The sequence below is a fragment of the Onychomys torridus genome, chromosome 12 (assembly GCF_903995425.1).
Source record: "Onychomys torridus chromosome 12, mOncTor1.1, whole genome shotgun sequence".
NCBI classification, from domain to species: Eukaryota; Metazoa; Chordata; class Mammalia; order Rodentia; family Cricetidae; genus Onychomys; species Onychomys torridus.
The window spans coordinates 35332679-35350185 of record NC_050454.1 but is presented as its reverse complement, the minus strand read 5'-3'; the positions used below and the strand labels follow the sequence as shown (position 1 = coordinate 35350185).

The following is a 17507-nucleotide window of genomic DNA, read 5'->3' as shown; positions in this document are numbered from 1 at the left end:
TGTGAAAAGGGTGGTGGTGGTGGTGTGTACTTCTGCTATCAGTGTGAAGGTGAGCTCGTGGTTCTGGTCACTTCCCGTATTAAAGATAGGATAGATACCAGGGAATATTTATAAACATCCAAACCCAAATTCCTCATGGAATTGGTTATTATACTTGTCAAAACTGCCTAATTCTCAGAGTATGGAGGGGTAATCAACTCTTGGGTTTGCTTAATGTAGTTTCCTTATGTACTACCGAGTTACTCACTACGTAACAATATTATCTCTAGTTACTCATTAATTAATAATATTACCTCTTGGCTGGCATTAAGGAGCAACAGAGATTTCTCTGGGAAAAGCAAGAGGCAGAGCAAAATGAAATCATCTTGGCATCTCGTTACACACTGGAAAATGCAAGAGCCAATAGGAAGTGTTGGAACACAGGGATTAAAATTCCAAAGTTTGGAGACTGCCTTGTAAGCAACATCTTAGCAGGATGTAAAGAATTGAATCTCACCATAGACTTTCAAAGTTTCCACAATGAATCATCCTTATCAAAGCATTTAATCTGTTAAGTGGATTTTATTTACATTTTCCTCCACAGAGAAAGCAAGAAGATGGCTCACATCCTGAAACTCTAATTTTATATCATTAAAATGTTTTAAATGAAATGCATTATTTCATAATTCATATTAAATCTTAATCACCTTGTCTGAATTACTTAAAATTTTTTAAATGCAATATCTTTTCTTTTCTTTCCAAAGATATTACCTCTTTCCAAAAATAACATCCAAAAATCTATAGTGGCCATCTTCTACCGGAAAAAAGTAAAGACAACAAGAAGAAAAATTAGTTCACATAAATAATGCCACAAGGGCTAAGCCCAGTATTTCAGCTCTTTTTTTCCTTATGTATTCAGTAATGTGGGTAGGGATTACAGGTTCAACAGCGGTTAAGACAATTATTTCTTCATACAATAAAAAGCTCCAATATACAGAACTATGCTTTGGGTTACAGTGATTACAAAGGTGATTTGTATTGCCTCACTGGGCTCAGCCAAAGATGTAGATTAAATATTTGTTTCTCATCTTCCACATTTGGGCATCTTGTTACAGTTGGTGCCTCTTACCACCCACCCCCCTCTCTGAGTTTGCTTACCTACGACAGCCTCAGTGACTTTCCCTTCTGTGGGGAGAGGGAAGTACTGGTTTGGGGACACATTGCTGCCGTATCCCAGTAGAAAGCCTTCCAGCTTTACGTTGGGATTTGGACGCAGGAACTTCAAGAGGATGGAGTCGCTGGTGGTGTTGATGTGCACTTTCAGGTTTGGTCTTTTACCTGAGGATGGAAATACAAGGTGAGTGACCAATACATCACCCCTTTTCATCCCTCAACACCACCCCCCCAGCAAACCTTGCCTGTTGGAAGCATTATCCTTAGAACAAATGCTACGTCTTTTGCTTCTTGGAATCATAGTGCAGATGCAAAGATGACCAAAACATGACTAACATTAAAAACCAAGGAAAATGTACTTACTATTGTATAAAGCAAAGCAAAATAGAGGGGTCCAAGTTTTGGTGGTTTTTTACTGAGGGAGTAAGTGGAGTTTTGGGGAGTTTCATTTTTCTATCCAAAGTGGGCTAGAATCTTCACTTTATACACATTACCAAGATATGGTGCAAAGGAATGAAGTTTCCTGTTGGTAAAATTTAATCACTGTACTTTGAAATATCTCAGATGCCCTGCACATCAGACATTTACATTACAATTCTTAATCACAGCAAAAGCACAGTTATGAAGTAGCAATGGAAATAATTGTATGGCTGGGGGTCACCCCCACATAGGAACTGTATTAAAGGGTTGCAGCATTAGGAGGGTTGAGAACCACAGATTGAGTATTAAGAAAACTAACCCCTGTGCTATGTTACTATATGTTACTTCTGCTATTAATTCTCAACATACCACATTTTATTTGGCCAGGTTAGTCACCCCGCATTCTAGAACAGGTAGTTTGTCCTGACTCCATCACCTTTGTCGATTGACCACTCTACAATCCCTCTACCTTTGCCTGACCTTCTCCACATGCTTTACTCATCCAGTTATCACTTCATCAATCCTCAGTGTCTAGCAAAAAGGTTAAACACCCTTTTTCTCTTCATTCAAAGTAGACTTGTCAACATTTCCTCTAAATTACTGTTTATGTTAGTATTCAATGACACTCTATACTTCTGGACAACAAATGCTCTAATATTTGGGGCCCATAGCTCCATGCATCACACATTAATTTTAATATTTAATGATAAATCATCTTTATGATGAATTATTATGGTTTGATTCCATCATGGATGTTCAACCTTTTGACACTGAAATATAATATTGTTATTTACAAAGTATTCACTCAAAAACTGTGTCATCAAGTTACAAAAAAAATGCGTAATGCACTAGTAAGTGAGTTTATAATTTGGGGTTTGTCTGTATCCATAGCTGTCTTTGGCCCCATGTGGCCATAAGGCCATGGTTAGACACACCTGATGATTTGGGGCTCAATTTATGTAACAGAAGTTATCTTTCAGCATTTAGTCATAGTTAGATTTCTAGCAAGTAATGTAGATATAATAGAAAATAACACACTACAATATAACCTTAACCACAACAACACATAAATAAACAACAAGTATGTTACCCAATTTTTTTGTTCAGAAGTATGAATGGGGGAAAAAGAATACTAGAAGAACATTTTATTGCATGTGAGAGAAAATTTTTAAAACTAGGGAAACAATAATTGGGAAAAGCTGCATATTGGCAAAGTACATTCTTGGATTCAGGACAGTGGTTTCTAATCCTCTATTTGCAACACCCTACAGTACCTCTAAATATTTCAAAGCGTTGTGAAATTCTAAAAGTAAATAAATAAATCAAATGTCTTGCAAAGCAAAATTAGAATTAGCTTATTTTTTTTAATTTTAAAGGTAAACATATGCCTTCCAGCATTAAAATCAGGGGTTAAGACTGGAAAACTGGACAGAAGGAGGGGACAACACCGTCAGTTCAAAGAACTCTGGGTCATCAGACCAACCAAAGGAGGGAGGCTGCTGGCCGCTGGGGGCCATGGAGAGTTCCACTTCTTTAAAGGAACAGTGTGGCCTGGGATACAGCTCAGTCACTGAGGGCGTGCCTGAGTTCAAGCAGCACCCAAACAGAACAGCAGCAACAAGTCCAAACCACCCTACCTAAAACAATACTGTCAACACCAACACCAAAACCCATGCTTTGGTAAAACTAGCGAAGCCATTACAGCTATCCAGTCGTGCACCTCAGAGAAAGGAATCCCCTTAAAATGTAGTCAATCGAATTTTTTTCCAATCTCTCATAAAGCCATCTTATACTTTCCAAAATATTATATGATATAGTCAAAGTCGTTGACATCATATTGGTCAAGATGATAAGATTCTTGAGACAGAAAAACTACATTGTATTGAAAGTCTTCCAAAGGTAAAATATACGTATTAGTGTAGCAACAGGAATTGCCTTAGCTTATGTGATCCCGTGAAGAGATGATAAATATTCCAAATAGTATGATTGGGTCTAAATTTTATTTTCTCAAGGCACTAAGAAAAGAATAATTATAATACTTACACCAATAAAATAAACTCATTCAAGGACTGAGAACACACCTCCATTTGTACTCTTATGGTATTTATCTTATACTACACAGTATGCTTACAGTATAGTCTCTATATATACTTTGCCATTTACCTTGCTATGAAAAATTCATACTTTATAAAATATTTAATCATTTAAATCAGTTCCTATAAGTCCAGATATGGTATAGGAAACAGATTTTAAACCATAGCTAATTAGACTTGATCAATTTTCCCCAATTTATGTTAACAATGCTTTTATTTATTCTTTGAGAATTTCACACCAATATATTATGATCATATTCCTTTCCCTCACCCAACTCCCAGGTCCTCCCCTACCTCTTGATCAAAATTTTAAAGCTATAAAATTTTAAGAAGCTAAAAAAGAAAAAATAAAGTCTCATGAAGAATTTGTATCCAGAATTCATAATAGTCATATTCAGAATAGACTATACATTTTACAGTCAATGAAAAAGAAAATAAAAGGCAAGCAATTAAAACATATTTGAATAGTATCCTGATTTGTTTCTCTGTTGCTGTAATAAAACACTGATCAAAAGAAACTTGAGGAGAAAATGGTTTATTTCATCTTACATTTCCAGGTAACAGTCCCTCACTGAGGGGAGTCAGGGCAGGAACCTGGGGACCAAAACTGAAGCAGGAGCCACAGGGGAATTCTATTTACTGTCTCGCTCAATCTGGCTTGCTGGGCTTGCTTTTATAACCCAGGACCACCCACGCAGGAGTGGCACCACCCAGAGTGGGCTGGGCCCTCCCACATATATTGTTAATCAAGAAAATAGTACCACAGACATGCCACAGGCCAATCTGATGAAGGCAATCCTTCTCCCATGTGACTCAGCATGTGCCAAATTGGCAAAAGCTAACCAACACAAATGGATTCTTTAGCAAAAGAGAGGAATAGTGGGCAAGAAGCACATAAAAATGTGTTTATCTCTGGGGTTATTGAGTCTTCTCCTCCAGAGGCCAAACTATTTTAGGCTTTGGAGATCTGATGGCTCAGTGGTGTGGTACCATTGATTACCAGCACAGTGTGTGCTGTTAACTGCTCAAGCAGGAAGACTTGAGTTCAGATTCCCAGTACTCATGTAAAAATCTAGGTATGGCTGGGTGTAATGGGGACCCCAGGGCTGTCAGGAGATGGGAGGGGGTGGCAAAGGCAGGAAGATCACTGGGGCTCACTGGCCAGAGAGCCTAGCCAAAACCAAGCAAACTGTAGATCCAGGGAGAGACCCTGCTTCAATGGAAGAAGGCAGAAAATGGTAGAGGCAGACAACGGACATCAATCGTCCTCCAGCCTCAGCATACCTAGACATGCACACACACATGCATGTACCACATTTATACATACACAACACAGATAGACACATAGATTACACACACACACACACACACACACACACACACACACACATGAGAGAGAGAGAGAGAGAGAGAGAGAGAGAGAGAGAGAGAGAAGCTGTAGATATCATCCTCCAACCTAGACATGTACATACATGGGTACCGCACACATACATATGTATATACCACACTTACACCACACCCATAGACAGACAGACATACACACACAGAAGCTGTAGATATCATCCTCCAGCCTAGATATGTGTACACACATGGTTAGCGCACACAAACATGCACATATGCATACACCACACAGAGAAACAGACAGACAGACAGACAGACAGACAGACACACACACACACACACACACACACACACACACACAGAAGCTGTAGACATCAAAAAGTTAAGCAGACATAGCTGTGCATTGCTCCATTATGTGCAAGTTATAATTTACCAATTCTTGGTCAGTACGGTTAATCAAAGGGAAACAAAAATTAAAGCCACAATGATGTGGAATGGCTAAAATCAAAACAACAGTAAAGTAATAATATGTCAGGCAGAATTTGGAAGTCTCTCACTTTTGGATTGTGAGTGTGTAACTGGAGGAGGCTTGGAAAGTCACCAAAGAACCCAGAAATTTCATTCCATGCACACAGGACAGATGAAAACATGTCTGGGTGAAACACGTATGAGAACATTCAAAGCAACGTTCAACTGGAAACAAACCCAAACATCCATCAGTGGCTGTGGACAAACAAACCATGGCTCATTCATATAATGGGTTATGATTCAGCAGTAAAACAGAGTAAGTTACCTACATATGCAGACAGACTGAAGCCCTGTTCTGGCATGTCACTGAGCCACTGTACAATGGGAGAACGCCTTCCTGCAGCCACATCATACAGACTCTTCCTGATAGAAAGACATTCAAGCGTGTGGCCTTTACAGCACTGTTGGAATTAGCTTTAGTAGTCCTCATATCATTTATCATTCTCAGTGTGCACGCACATGTGCACACACACACACACACACACACACACAGAATCAAGTTTTTCTCAGAGAACACTAAGTTTCAAATGCACTCTGTTAAAACATTCCAATGTCTTACTATTACATATTAAGGAGCTATCAAGACATCCCATCTTAATTTTTTATATTGAGCAAATGTGTGGCAGCTTATTCAAAAGCTCCCAAAAACATAGTTGAAGGCATAGATTGAATTCCACTAAATTCATAAATATCCATTATGCTAAGATATACAAACCCTAATGTTAATTTAAGCCTTGGCAGTAATTTGTCATTTGCCTTGATTTTTTTAGGGAGTGTAAGTCAGATTGTGAAATAAAATCTTGGTGCTCAAATGACTCCCCCTGTTCTGGTTTTATATGTGGTAAAGGTTTTAGCCATTTTTCTGCAATATCCACAGAGTGGCTAGGAAGGCAAAGAATACGAGACAATTGTTCACTTGTTTCTGGTCCTATGTAGTAGAGGGCATGACCTTCCTCCAATAACAACAACCCAAAGGCCAGGGATACTAATGGGAAATTTTTAGAGGTTTGTTCACTTTTATTTTATGAGTGTTTTGCCTACATGTATGTATATGTGTGCCTGGTACCCACAGATGCCAGAAGAGGATGTCAGGTCTCCTGGAACTGGAGTTAACAGACAGTTGTGAGCCACCATGGGGTTGCTGAGGATCGAAATAAGGTCCCCTGCAAGAGTAGCATGTGTTCTTAACCACTGAACCATCTCACCAACTCCCTGGTAGAAATTTTTCATGAAGACAAAAGGGTAATTTTAATTCAATACTTTAAGGAGTATGAAGATTACATTAAAGCTACATGTAGCTATTAAATAATATCCAATGTCATATAAACTGCTTCTACCAGTTCTGTAGCGGCCAGATTCTTGACTGACCTCCTCCCATGAGCAGCAGAATTTAACTGAAGTAGTTAGGAAGATGAAGAAGACAAGGTCTGTTCTGCTATGGCATGAGACCACACCAGAAAGAGGTGGGTGGGTGGAAGGGATTACATTACCTCTCTGGGGTGTGTGTGTGTATGTGTGTGTCTGTGTCTGTGTCTCTGTGTATATGATTATTGTCTGTGTGTGTCTGTGTGTCTGTCTGTATACAAAACTGCCATTACAAACATCCCCAGAATTGTTGTTAGGCAAACTCTTCCAGTTTTTAAGTGGAAGGGTACTGGTGGCAGGGATCCTGGCACAGTGTAGATGAGGACAAACACTCTGGACACTGTGAACCCAAACTTACCAATGGAGCTCTTTCGCCATATATACATAAAACACATGTTGAAGCAGAGATATAAACAAGGACAGTGAAGTTAAAGGGTTCACAATGTTCAGGAGAAGAATAAACAACAGCACATGGTTCCAGAGACAGCCACAAAACATCATTACATGCGAGCTACAAATATAAATCGGAAAACATAAGGGAAACACTGGCTACAAGGAACATGTAAAGGAAGATTTTCATCACTCTAAAGAAAACAGATGCTGTAAAAATTAGAGAGAAAAGAAACTGTGATAGAACCCAGGAGCCTCATGAACAGCCCCAGTGCTGGACCTTTAAATAAACTCAGATGTTGAATTTACTCACCCATGATGATCTGTTTGCAAGCATCACAAGCTTCGGTGTCTCATGATCCCTGTTCCAGGACAGAATAGCACACTCTCTCTCCCCAGGATAGCATATGGTGAGTGAGCAGATGAAGCATGGGTTCCCACAGGCAACATGAGTTCTCAGAATTTAGGGAACACACCCTTGTTCACCTGGACAGCTCTGCTCACACAAACAGCCCTGAGCGATTCCCACAGGGCATGATTCCAATGATACAGCCTGTTATTTATAAGGACATTAAAGACACCAGAAGATATCCCGAAGATGTGTGCTATTAAATTTATAATGTTTGAATTCAGCAATGTCCACAGTCTGAGGGGAAAACGTTTTCCTCCTAATGGAACACTTTCGGTGTTTACCCAGCTGTGGTGAAAATGGGCCCCACTTCAGCTAAAACAGCCACAGTTTCCACCTAGGTCAGAATCCCCAGTGTACTGACTGCTCAGGCCAACATTTCACCATCTGGTGATGCTGGAGGATTGATTGACAGGCTACACCATCCAGTGCTGACATCTCAGTACCACTGGATCATGCTAATAGTTCTACCAAGGGAGAAGCAGTTTCAAGAGCCAAGGAGGACAATTACTTTTCATAGTCGACTTCCTAAGTCAACAGCCTATCATTCTAATGGAGTCCACCCATCCTGAGATGCACATCTTCACACTTGCACGTAAGCCACTGATCTGACGCTACTAAAACTGCTCTTTAGTCTGGACAATGCTAGTTTGGAGAAGGGGCAAATAATAAATGTGTGCAATCAACAACCATTTATTTGCCATATGTTCATGTGTTTATGAGGGCAGTTTTCAAATGGCTTAACTTTGTCTTAAAGAAGGCTATGGATTGATCAATTTTGCCTCCTCTGAAACACATGAAGAAACCTAGGCCCCAGTGAAAACATTGCAGGGTGTGGGACCCAGCAGGAGATTAACTCCTGTTAGACTGCAATAATGCCACTATCCAAACTTGAGCTCTGCCATCTCCTACTCTGGCACCCTCTCACAGTCTCACAGGTGACCATACAGCAAGAAGGCCTGTAGTGGCATTTGCTCTGCCTATGACCTTGGGCTATATGGCGCAAAGGAGGCAATACTTCCTGCCTTTGTACTGGACCTCTTATAAGAAGTTGGAGAAGGGTCACATGCCCCTTCTCCCAGCTCCTGCCTGTGAGGTGGATTCACTCCCGGTCAGATCAGAGGACGACTTCAGCTGTCTACTCCGTTTTGTTTTCGTGGGTGTATTTCCTCCATTTATATCTTAATAAATTCTGTACCCATTTAATAGACTCACATGGATTGATCGTAATAAGGCCCATCTACACAGCAGTGCCTTGAGGCAGAGAACTGGGAGCTGATGTGTTTCTGATTATTGCTACTTATCAAGTCCCCAGTATTCTGTTAAGGCAGTGCATGGCACACGTATATTTGCTGATCCAATTTTCAATTTCCCCTTTCTCTAACTACTGGATACTTGATATTAGTGACTCCTTTGAATGCAATGACTGGATTCCAGAATATTGTGCCGAGACTAATACAGTCAATAAAGGTATAACCACAGCAGACGGACTTTTAAAATGCAGCAAAAAGAAAAGATGGACCAAAAAAAAAAAAATCCCTTCAGTAGGCAAATCACAAAAACATTTACTGATGGATTGAATTGCCAAATACAGGTGAGAAACTGAAAGACAGAATGTCAAAGCCAGTTTTGTGATACATTTTTGTACCATTTAGAAAACTTGTGGATTCTTTTGTAGTTTCCAAAATACATGTTTTGTTGTTAGTGTTTAGGAAGATATCAATAGGCAACAGAAATTAACAAAATCCATTCCCCTTCCTTCTGTCCTTTCTCAGCTAGGTTTTACATGAAGACCTATATAGATGTGTTTACTTTTCATGAAATCCTATGTAGGTTTGTTTACTTTTCATGAAAGCCTATGTAGATTTGTTTACTTTTCATGAAAGCCTATGTAGATTTGTTTACTTTTCATGAAAGCCTATGTAGATTTGTTTACCTCCTGTTGCTACTTAAGTACAAAAGCTGGCAGCGGGTTCTCCTCTTAGCTGGGATGGGTTCCATGCTAGGAATCTGAAAGTGTAGTCTCTAAATAGAGTATCAGTGTCATCTAGGAACTTGTAAGAAATACTAGACCAGCTGAATCAGAAACTGTTTGGATGATTATATTGCATACTCAAGTTTGAGAACTGTTATTCTTTATAAATTGAATGCATAAAAAATAAAACTGATGAGCCCAAAATCATTTTTTAAAACATTTATAGATAATTTATGTAATATGGGGGGAAAAAGACCTCACCCACAACACTCTTTTATTTCCTATCATGGAATGTATACATATATTTGAAATTTTCATATGCATATACATCTAATTACCCTCTAGACCTTTTGTAGAAATTCTTGGAATTATAGTTTCCTAGAACTATAATTTTGGGAAACAAATAAAGTTAATATGTTCAATAATTTGGGAATGTCAAATAAACTTCTAAGTTAAATGTCTTTTAATCTAATCAATCAGAGGTTTAAAAGCACAGATGAGCTCTTTCCAGCATTTAACAAAGTTCCAAGCACATAGGAAAGTTGAAAACCCATTAGAAAACTTGTAGCTCTTTGTAATTCTAAAAAACACACTGTGTTTTGTGTGGTTGGTTTTTAAAGGAAGATGTCACCAGGCTGCAGACACTATCAACACTCATCTCTTTTCCCTTCTGTGCAACCCACTCTATTCGGTTACCTGTCCAAAGCGTTGTCTACTCCTTCCTCTTTTATATACAAGTCACTCCAATTTAGCTATAAAATAAGTTCCCTCCACCAAGTAGAAGTTGAAACAATCAAAGTCCTTCTTATAGAGCACAGAAAACACACCCCTGATATTACAAGAAACCCTGCATGTGCAAGACTAACCACCACCACTGTGAAAACACTGCTCCAAGGGAAATACTCAATAACAATGAAACATTGCCATCATTCATGTAAAAACTATCATCAACAAGCCAAAAATCTGCCTTAAATAAACCTGACCATTTCTTTTTTTAAATATCAAATAAAAACATGAGGTAGATTGAGAACAAATGGGTTCCTGTGCCATTGGTTTTCAGCCATTCATGTATATACATGAATGATATATATATATATCTTCATGAATTACTGATAGTTAGTTCATAAATACCCAGCATTGATGTGTATATTTTGACATTTCACAGCATTAAAAAGTCTTCCATGGGCTAAAATGTCACAAGGGTATAAACCAGTATATCAAGGCCATAAGACTTAAGGGAGCTTCAGAAAAATCCACTGTCCATTAACTCTACAGTAGAGGAGCCCATCTTACTGGTGTGAAAGAAACATAATGCATTCTGGGCTACACTTTATTTAGTCTGTGGTATTCTGTTACAACACATAAAACAAAGATTTGGGACTGCTTTCTTTTCACTAAAATTATTTCAATAATTATCTTAACATGTAATAACCCCAATTTGTTTAGGATATAGGAGCTTTTGCAAAAACAGTCCAACAAGCACTGGTATTCTTTTTTATGTTATTTAAAAACATTTTTATTTTATAATTAACTTAATTTCACATATCAGCCTCGGATTCCCCTGTCCTCCCTCCTCCCACCCTCCAGCCCTCCCCCCCAATCCAGCCCCCATTCCCACCTCCTCCAAGGCAAGGTCTCCCCTGGGGAGTCAGCCCAGCCTGGTAGACTCAGCTGAGGCAGGTCCAGTCCCCTCCTCCCTACACCAAGGCTGAGCAAAGTGTCCCAGCATAGGCCTCAGGCTCCAAAAAGCCAGCCCATGCACCAAGGACAGGTGCTGGCTCCTCTGCTTGGGGGGGGGGGGGGTTCCCAAACAGATCAAGCAAATCAACTGTCTCACTTATCCAGAGGGCCTGGGCCACAGCCAAGCCCCAGGTGGAGCTCCGAGAGTCCAATCGGTGAGAAAGAGGAGGGATTGTATGAATGAGAGATATTGAGATCATGATTGGAAAAAGCACAGGGACAAATAGCCAAACTAGAAATGCATGAACTGTGAACCAATGGCTGAGGAGCCCCATGGAACTGGCATTCTTAATAATAACTATAGTCAATATAGGCTGAAGCACTGATTAGTTTTCATACTCTCTAGTTATTTCAGTTTAAAGACTATATTTTAGTCTATATTAACTATGTATTTATTCATCCCCTAATTAATCAGTTCTAGAAAGATTCAGTTTAGTGTTGTGTATACTTTACAATTAAAGTAGTATTTGAGCTACACTTTGCCCTCAGTATCCAAATTTTACGGTTGAGTTTCTTGTGCTTATGGCAGTAAATTCCTATTTGGGTTATTGCCATTTTGACATCTGCTCTTATTTCTTTTTCATAGTAAAAATTAAAATACTTTAAATGTCTAAAATATTTTTAAAATATTAATAAAATGTAGAATTTCAGGTCACACACAAATGCGGTATGCGAGTGTCTTATTACTAACAGCTGCTGTGATTTTGGTGAATGCAGCATTAGTATTTTTGTAGGTAAGAAATAGAAAGTCTGAGACTTGGCATCATTTCCTACTGGTCTCATATTGTTAAAATTTCTCAGTTTTTAAAGGTGGATATGACTCAAGCTTTGGTTTAAAATAGAATTTTATAACATTTCTTTAAATGGTAGCAAAAATCTAACTCAATGAACCCGTTGGAAAAAGCAAATATCCTTCTGAATTTTAAATTGCAGAAATAAGTTGTATGAGCATACATACATAACATCATAAGATGTTACCATAGGACTCAGGTTTTTAGTGTGAAGAAGTTTGTGTTTTGCTTTTTCTCAGAACAGAGGTTCTGAAACAAATTTCTCCCTTTCTAGTAAAAATTCTACATTTGAAATAAAGAAATGAGGTTACCCTGTAGGTGTTACAAGAATTACTCATGAGAGATTGTTCTTTGAACACAGCATGGAAGTTCCCAGCATGGCATAAAATGATTTTAAAATCATCAGGGAGAGAAGCTAGGAGATACAGTAGACTGAGGAGGTTGAAGTGGAGATCATGAAGACTAGGGGCATCAGAAACCATGATGCTGAGAGGCTGACACATTCCAACAAAGCAATTTATTGGTAGTGGGAAATAGACACATGTGAATTTCAGGATAAAAACCCAAGATTGCACCACTGGGGTGCTCCTGTCTCCCACTAATCAGCAATTGCTGTGACCTGAGGGGACAGTGCATCAGTGAATGATTAGCAACTCAGCAGCTGAACCTCCAAGGGCATAAAGGGAAGAAAGGCAGGAGCAGTGTTCTTGGCCATAAGATACCTGTGAGCAGAGGTGTTGAGGAAGAGTTGCCAGTGTATTGAAAGGTCATGATGTAGTGGGTCAAGGGGTGTAGAACCGAGCAGTGGAATCAGATCATGTGGCCCCTGTGGGCCACATGAAAGTTCAATCACTGTAACAAAAGTCAACCAAAAGTATTTTCCTGACCTAAATTCATATGTGTGTGCACACACACATGCACACACCACATTTCTGAGAAATGAATAATACAAAATATAAATATTAGGTAATTACAGATAGCCATATGGTAAAAGCGCTGCCCCCCAATTCCTTAGTATAAGCAGCTCAAGTATTCTGAGCCATATTTTAAAAACTCTTCAGATGAAAGGCACTGAAGACTTTATAGGCAACAACCTAATGAAATGTCATCAGTCCAGGTCCTCCTGGAATCAAAATTTGCTGTTTAAACTGGCTATTCTCAATTCTATTTTTAGCCAAAAGACTAACTGAAAAAATAAAGCCATTGGCATTTAGTCGTCGCTATCGACATGAACCTAAGACTTTGCTCCTTAAAACTCACTCTACTCTGTCCCCCAAATCACTCCAGTGTACTGTCCAAGTTGAAATGACCTGGTGTTACCTGGGACTTCCACTCATCCTCATTGCTAGTCGTCCTGATAAGCCAGTGCTTATGGTCTCCAGTCTATTTCATTGTACTTGTTACTGTTCATGAACACTCGGCTCTCCCAGATGATAGGGAATGGCATTTCAACTCTAGTCCACGGATAATCTCTTATATTTTGGTCAAAACTGCCTCTCTTCCATTTCAATTAACATAAAAACTTTATTTTGGAAGTTCCAGGGATTTATTATACAGAACAGTTTTAACTATAGCTTTAGACTACAATGTTTAACAGTATATTATATACTTTTAAATGATGAATATAGACTATTTTCTGACCATACACACACAAATCTATAGGTGTGATTAACTTTTTAGTTAGCTTGATTTAGTCATTCTATAATAATATATGTTTCAAAACATATTGTATATCACAAACATAAACAACTATCAACCAAAAGATATTAAACAGAAAATATTTTATGAATATGTTTTTTTAGTATGTTTACTGTAATTATTTGTATTAGGAAAAATAAACATCCTAATTATAATTTTGAATGATGATAGTATGGAATTTGTAATTTGGTGGATTGACTTTTTTTTAATTAAGAGAAATGGTTATTTTTATCATTGATATTTTTATATCTTTTAGGAAGAGGTCCCTATGCAAGGTCTTATGTAAGATCTTGGGACTATAAAGACATCTCATGCCCGAATAGCCAGTCTCTCCACTACAAAGTATAGATACATTTTCTATGCTAACTTTAATTTTATGTCTGCAAACTCCTCAGCTCTTCAAGTTGCTTAATTATTCTGTTTTCTCCCCTCACTGTCTTTCCTTTCAAACTTCAAATCCCCATCCAGTATCCCTGGATATCATCTTCGACTTCTCTTATACTGCATACACCATCATGCCCCCATATAGAGCACCTGTTCCTCTTTAGGAGGATGCACTATTCCAGGTCCCAGACTCTGACACAATATTGGAAGGCCTGAAAAGACTATCTAGGCTTACATTTTTGCACTCCACATCTTTCCCATCCATCCTCATCTAGTCCAGGTGAGTCAAGTACAAAACAGTCCAAAGCATTGTTTTCTTCCTTGAGGCTGGAAAAACCAGTAGCTGAGTCCCCAATGCTCCCAGAATAAAGATATCTTAGAGAGCTATGCTTACAAATAGGAAAAAAAAAATAGTCGTGGAAACATAAGGACGCAGGCATAGGCTAAATAGTATGCATGTGACTATAAGACATGGTGTACACTCTCACCCCAGTAGAGAGAGATGCTGATCTCTTAAGAGTTAATTGGAGGGCCAGCATGATGGTGCCTCAGGTAAATATGCTTGCCATCAAGTCTGGTGACCTGGGTTTAATTCCTAGGTCCCACGTGGTAGGAGAACTGGCTCCTGAAAAGTGTTCTTTGCCTTCCAGATGTGCACCATGCTGGGTGCACAGGGCAAAGGAAGGAAGAGAGGAAATCTTTTACCGAGTTCATCTGAGGGATGGAGAGATGGCTCATCAGCTAAGAGCACTTGTTGCTCTTGCAGAAGACCCTGGTTTAGTTCTTAGCACTTACATAGGAGCTCACAAACATGTTTCATTCTAGTTTCAGGGAACCTGACACCCGCTTCTGACCTCTGTGGACCAGACACACACATAGTACACATACATACATGCAGGCAAACATTCAAACACATAAAATAAATCTAAAAAAATAAATTAAAAAAACACAATAACAGCTATGAACAATAAGTTAGAAAAGGAAGAATGGATTTTTTTTTTTTCCTGAGGCATGCAGTACAGTTTTGTTCCAGACATTTCTTAGAGTCAATAATACTATTCTTGTCCTGGAGGACATTACCAGACAACTGAGAGACTATTATAATACCACGGGATGATTGAAATTTATTGAATTTAGAGAGAACAGAGACTATCTTACAGAGAAATGCTCATCAGGAAAAATGGACTCTGGCTTAGCTTTGAGAATAAGTACCAAATCAAAGCCAGGATTTGGAAGAGCAATCGGTTAAAAAAAAAAAATGGTCAGGGCACATGCCACGTGGAACAACAAACCCTGAACATAGTTGCAAAAAGCAAATAGTCCAGGCTGGTTGAGATGCAAGGATCGTGTTCATAAACACTGAAAAGCTGAGGAGCTGGAAGAATCTTGAAAACAATTTTGTCTTTTCTCCTCTGTTTTTTTTTTTATGATGACAATGGACAGATACACTGAGGCCAGACTGTGGATTAGTTTTTACAGTGAACCACGTTTCTCCATCCTAAACTCAAGTTTGATTAACAGAGGCCAGGATACACTGATCATAGACACAGCATTTCTGGTGTTCATCAGTACATTCCCCTTGCAAACATGGCATTTGGCAAGGGGCAGGAGAGGCTTGTCTTTAGAAATAAGTCAGTGGTCATCTGAAAGGCACACAGCTATTTGTTAATGTGGCATAATAACCTCAAACTTGGAATCAGCAACACAAACAGGAAGCGCTAACTTCAGGCAAAAAAGCAACAATTCTGGAGGATTTTGGGCAAAATTATAAAAGAAGATTAAGAGGGCTGGAAATCATAAAGTCCTGGAATTGCCCTTTGGACAGAATTTTGCTGGCCAGCCATTGGTCGTGGAATCACTTCAAATCAATTGAAGGATTATTTTCTTTTCCGTGCTTTCCCTAAATTCTTGTCACTACATTTATTTTTAGGATGGGGACTCCTTGGCAGCCTCTCCTTCATTGTTGAGTCCCTTCCTTTCTTCTTTGTTACTGCAATCCAAAGAAGTAAGGGAAGCAGTAATAAACTGAGGACAACTAAGGAATTATAGGTGCTTCATAGCACATTTCAGCCCCTCCCTTCCAAAGAGCATGTGCCGTGAAACAAACCAAGACCCAAACAGTCCTGAAATCTTGATATCAGATCCTGGTGGGTAATCTTGCCTCAAAAGTTGTGTTGTTTGAGTGCTAAGGTGTGTCTGCATTATTTCTGAGTCCCAGCCTAGTATAGACTCTACCAGGCATGGGAGCACATACAGGAAATACCTATTAGTGGTTCATTGATATCAGAGACTGCGTGTTTCCACCATGCCCAGGCAAAAGTAATTATGCTTATCATCCCTTTCACTTCTTAACTTTTAGTTTTGAGAGACTTGTAAAACTCAGCTGGTGAGGGCTGGATAGGGAAACCAAGGCATGCCTCCTTTCCTCAAGTCAACAGACTGTCTCCACGACCACACAGAGAGCAATCAGCACGTGTTCTGGTAGGAAGGAAAGGGTGATGTGCATGTACTGAGACTCCAAACTCCATCTTTCTAACATGAAGGGCATGTTGTCTGCCCAGTAAAGCAGCAGATTTGGCCAAGCAAGGAAACACAGACCAGTCCCTGACACAGTCTTGAATTCTAGACCTACTGCACAGCAAGGGAATATCACAACAACATCATTAGTGTAGGGCATGGGCTAGCCTAAGAAGCTATCCTTCCTTACATAGAGCAGAGTATTAAAATAATGGAATCAATAACTGTGCTGATCCATTTTTGCCTTGCAATACATTCACCATGCAACATCCCCCCACTCCCCAGCAAATGATACTTTCCTCACTCTGGGCACATGACAGGAGTATATCTTTATCTCCCTGAGATTAGCCGTAGTCATGTAACTAAAAGTAACAGGCCATACACAAAAGGAAGACAGCACCTTCAGGTTGGCACATAGAACTATGAGTATTAAGAACTTTTACTATATTTCCCTCTGGAGCTGGCCAGAGTACACTGACCAGAGGGAGTCTTGGTTCTGAGTTATTACAAAGAACAGACAGTTAGTCATATTAATAAACATGTGATTGAGCAATGGGTATGTTTTTATTGTTTGGAAGCCACCAGGAGTTTGAGATAGTTACCAAGGCATAATCTAAGCAATCTGACAACGGCAGATGTTGGAAAACGCCGTACAGGAAGTGGAGCCAGAAGACCCTTAGCCTTTGCTAAAGAGAGGAGACAAA

At 39.2% G+C, this 17507-nt stretch overlaps 1 protein-coding gene across 1 annotated transcript in view; it reads right to left on the bottom strand.

Annotated features, from left to right (window-relative positions):
• LOC118593909 (ABI family member 3 binding protein) overlaps positions 1 to 17507 on the bottom strand; it is a 207927-nt gene that overhangs the window by 152952 nt on the left and 37468 nt on the right. The window contains exon 2 of the mRNA XM_036203506.1: positions 1138 to 1317. Coding sequence (XP_036059399.1) covers positions 1138 to 1317 — 180 coding nt within the window. The remainder of the gene's footprint in view (positions 1 to 1137; positions 1318 to 17507) is intronic.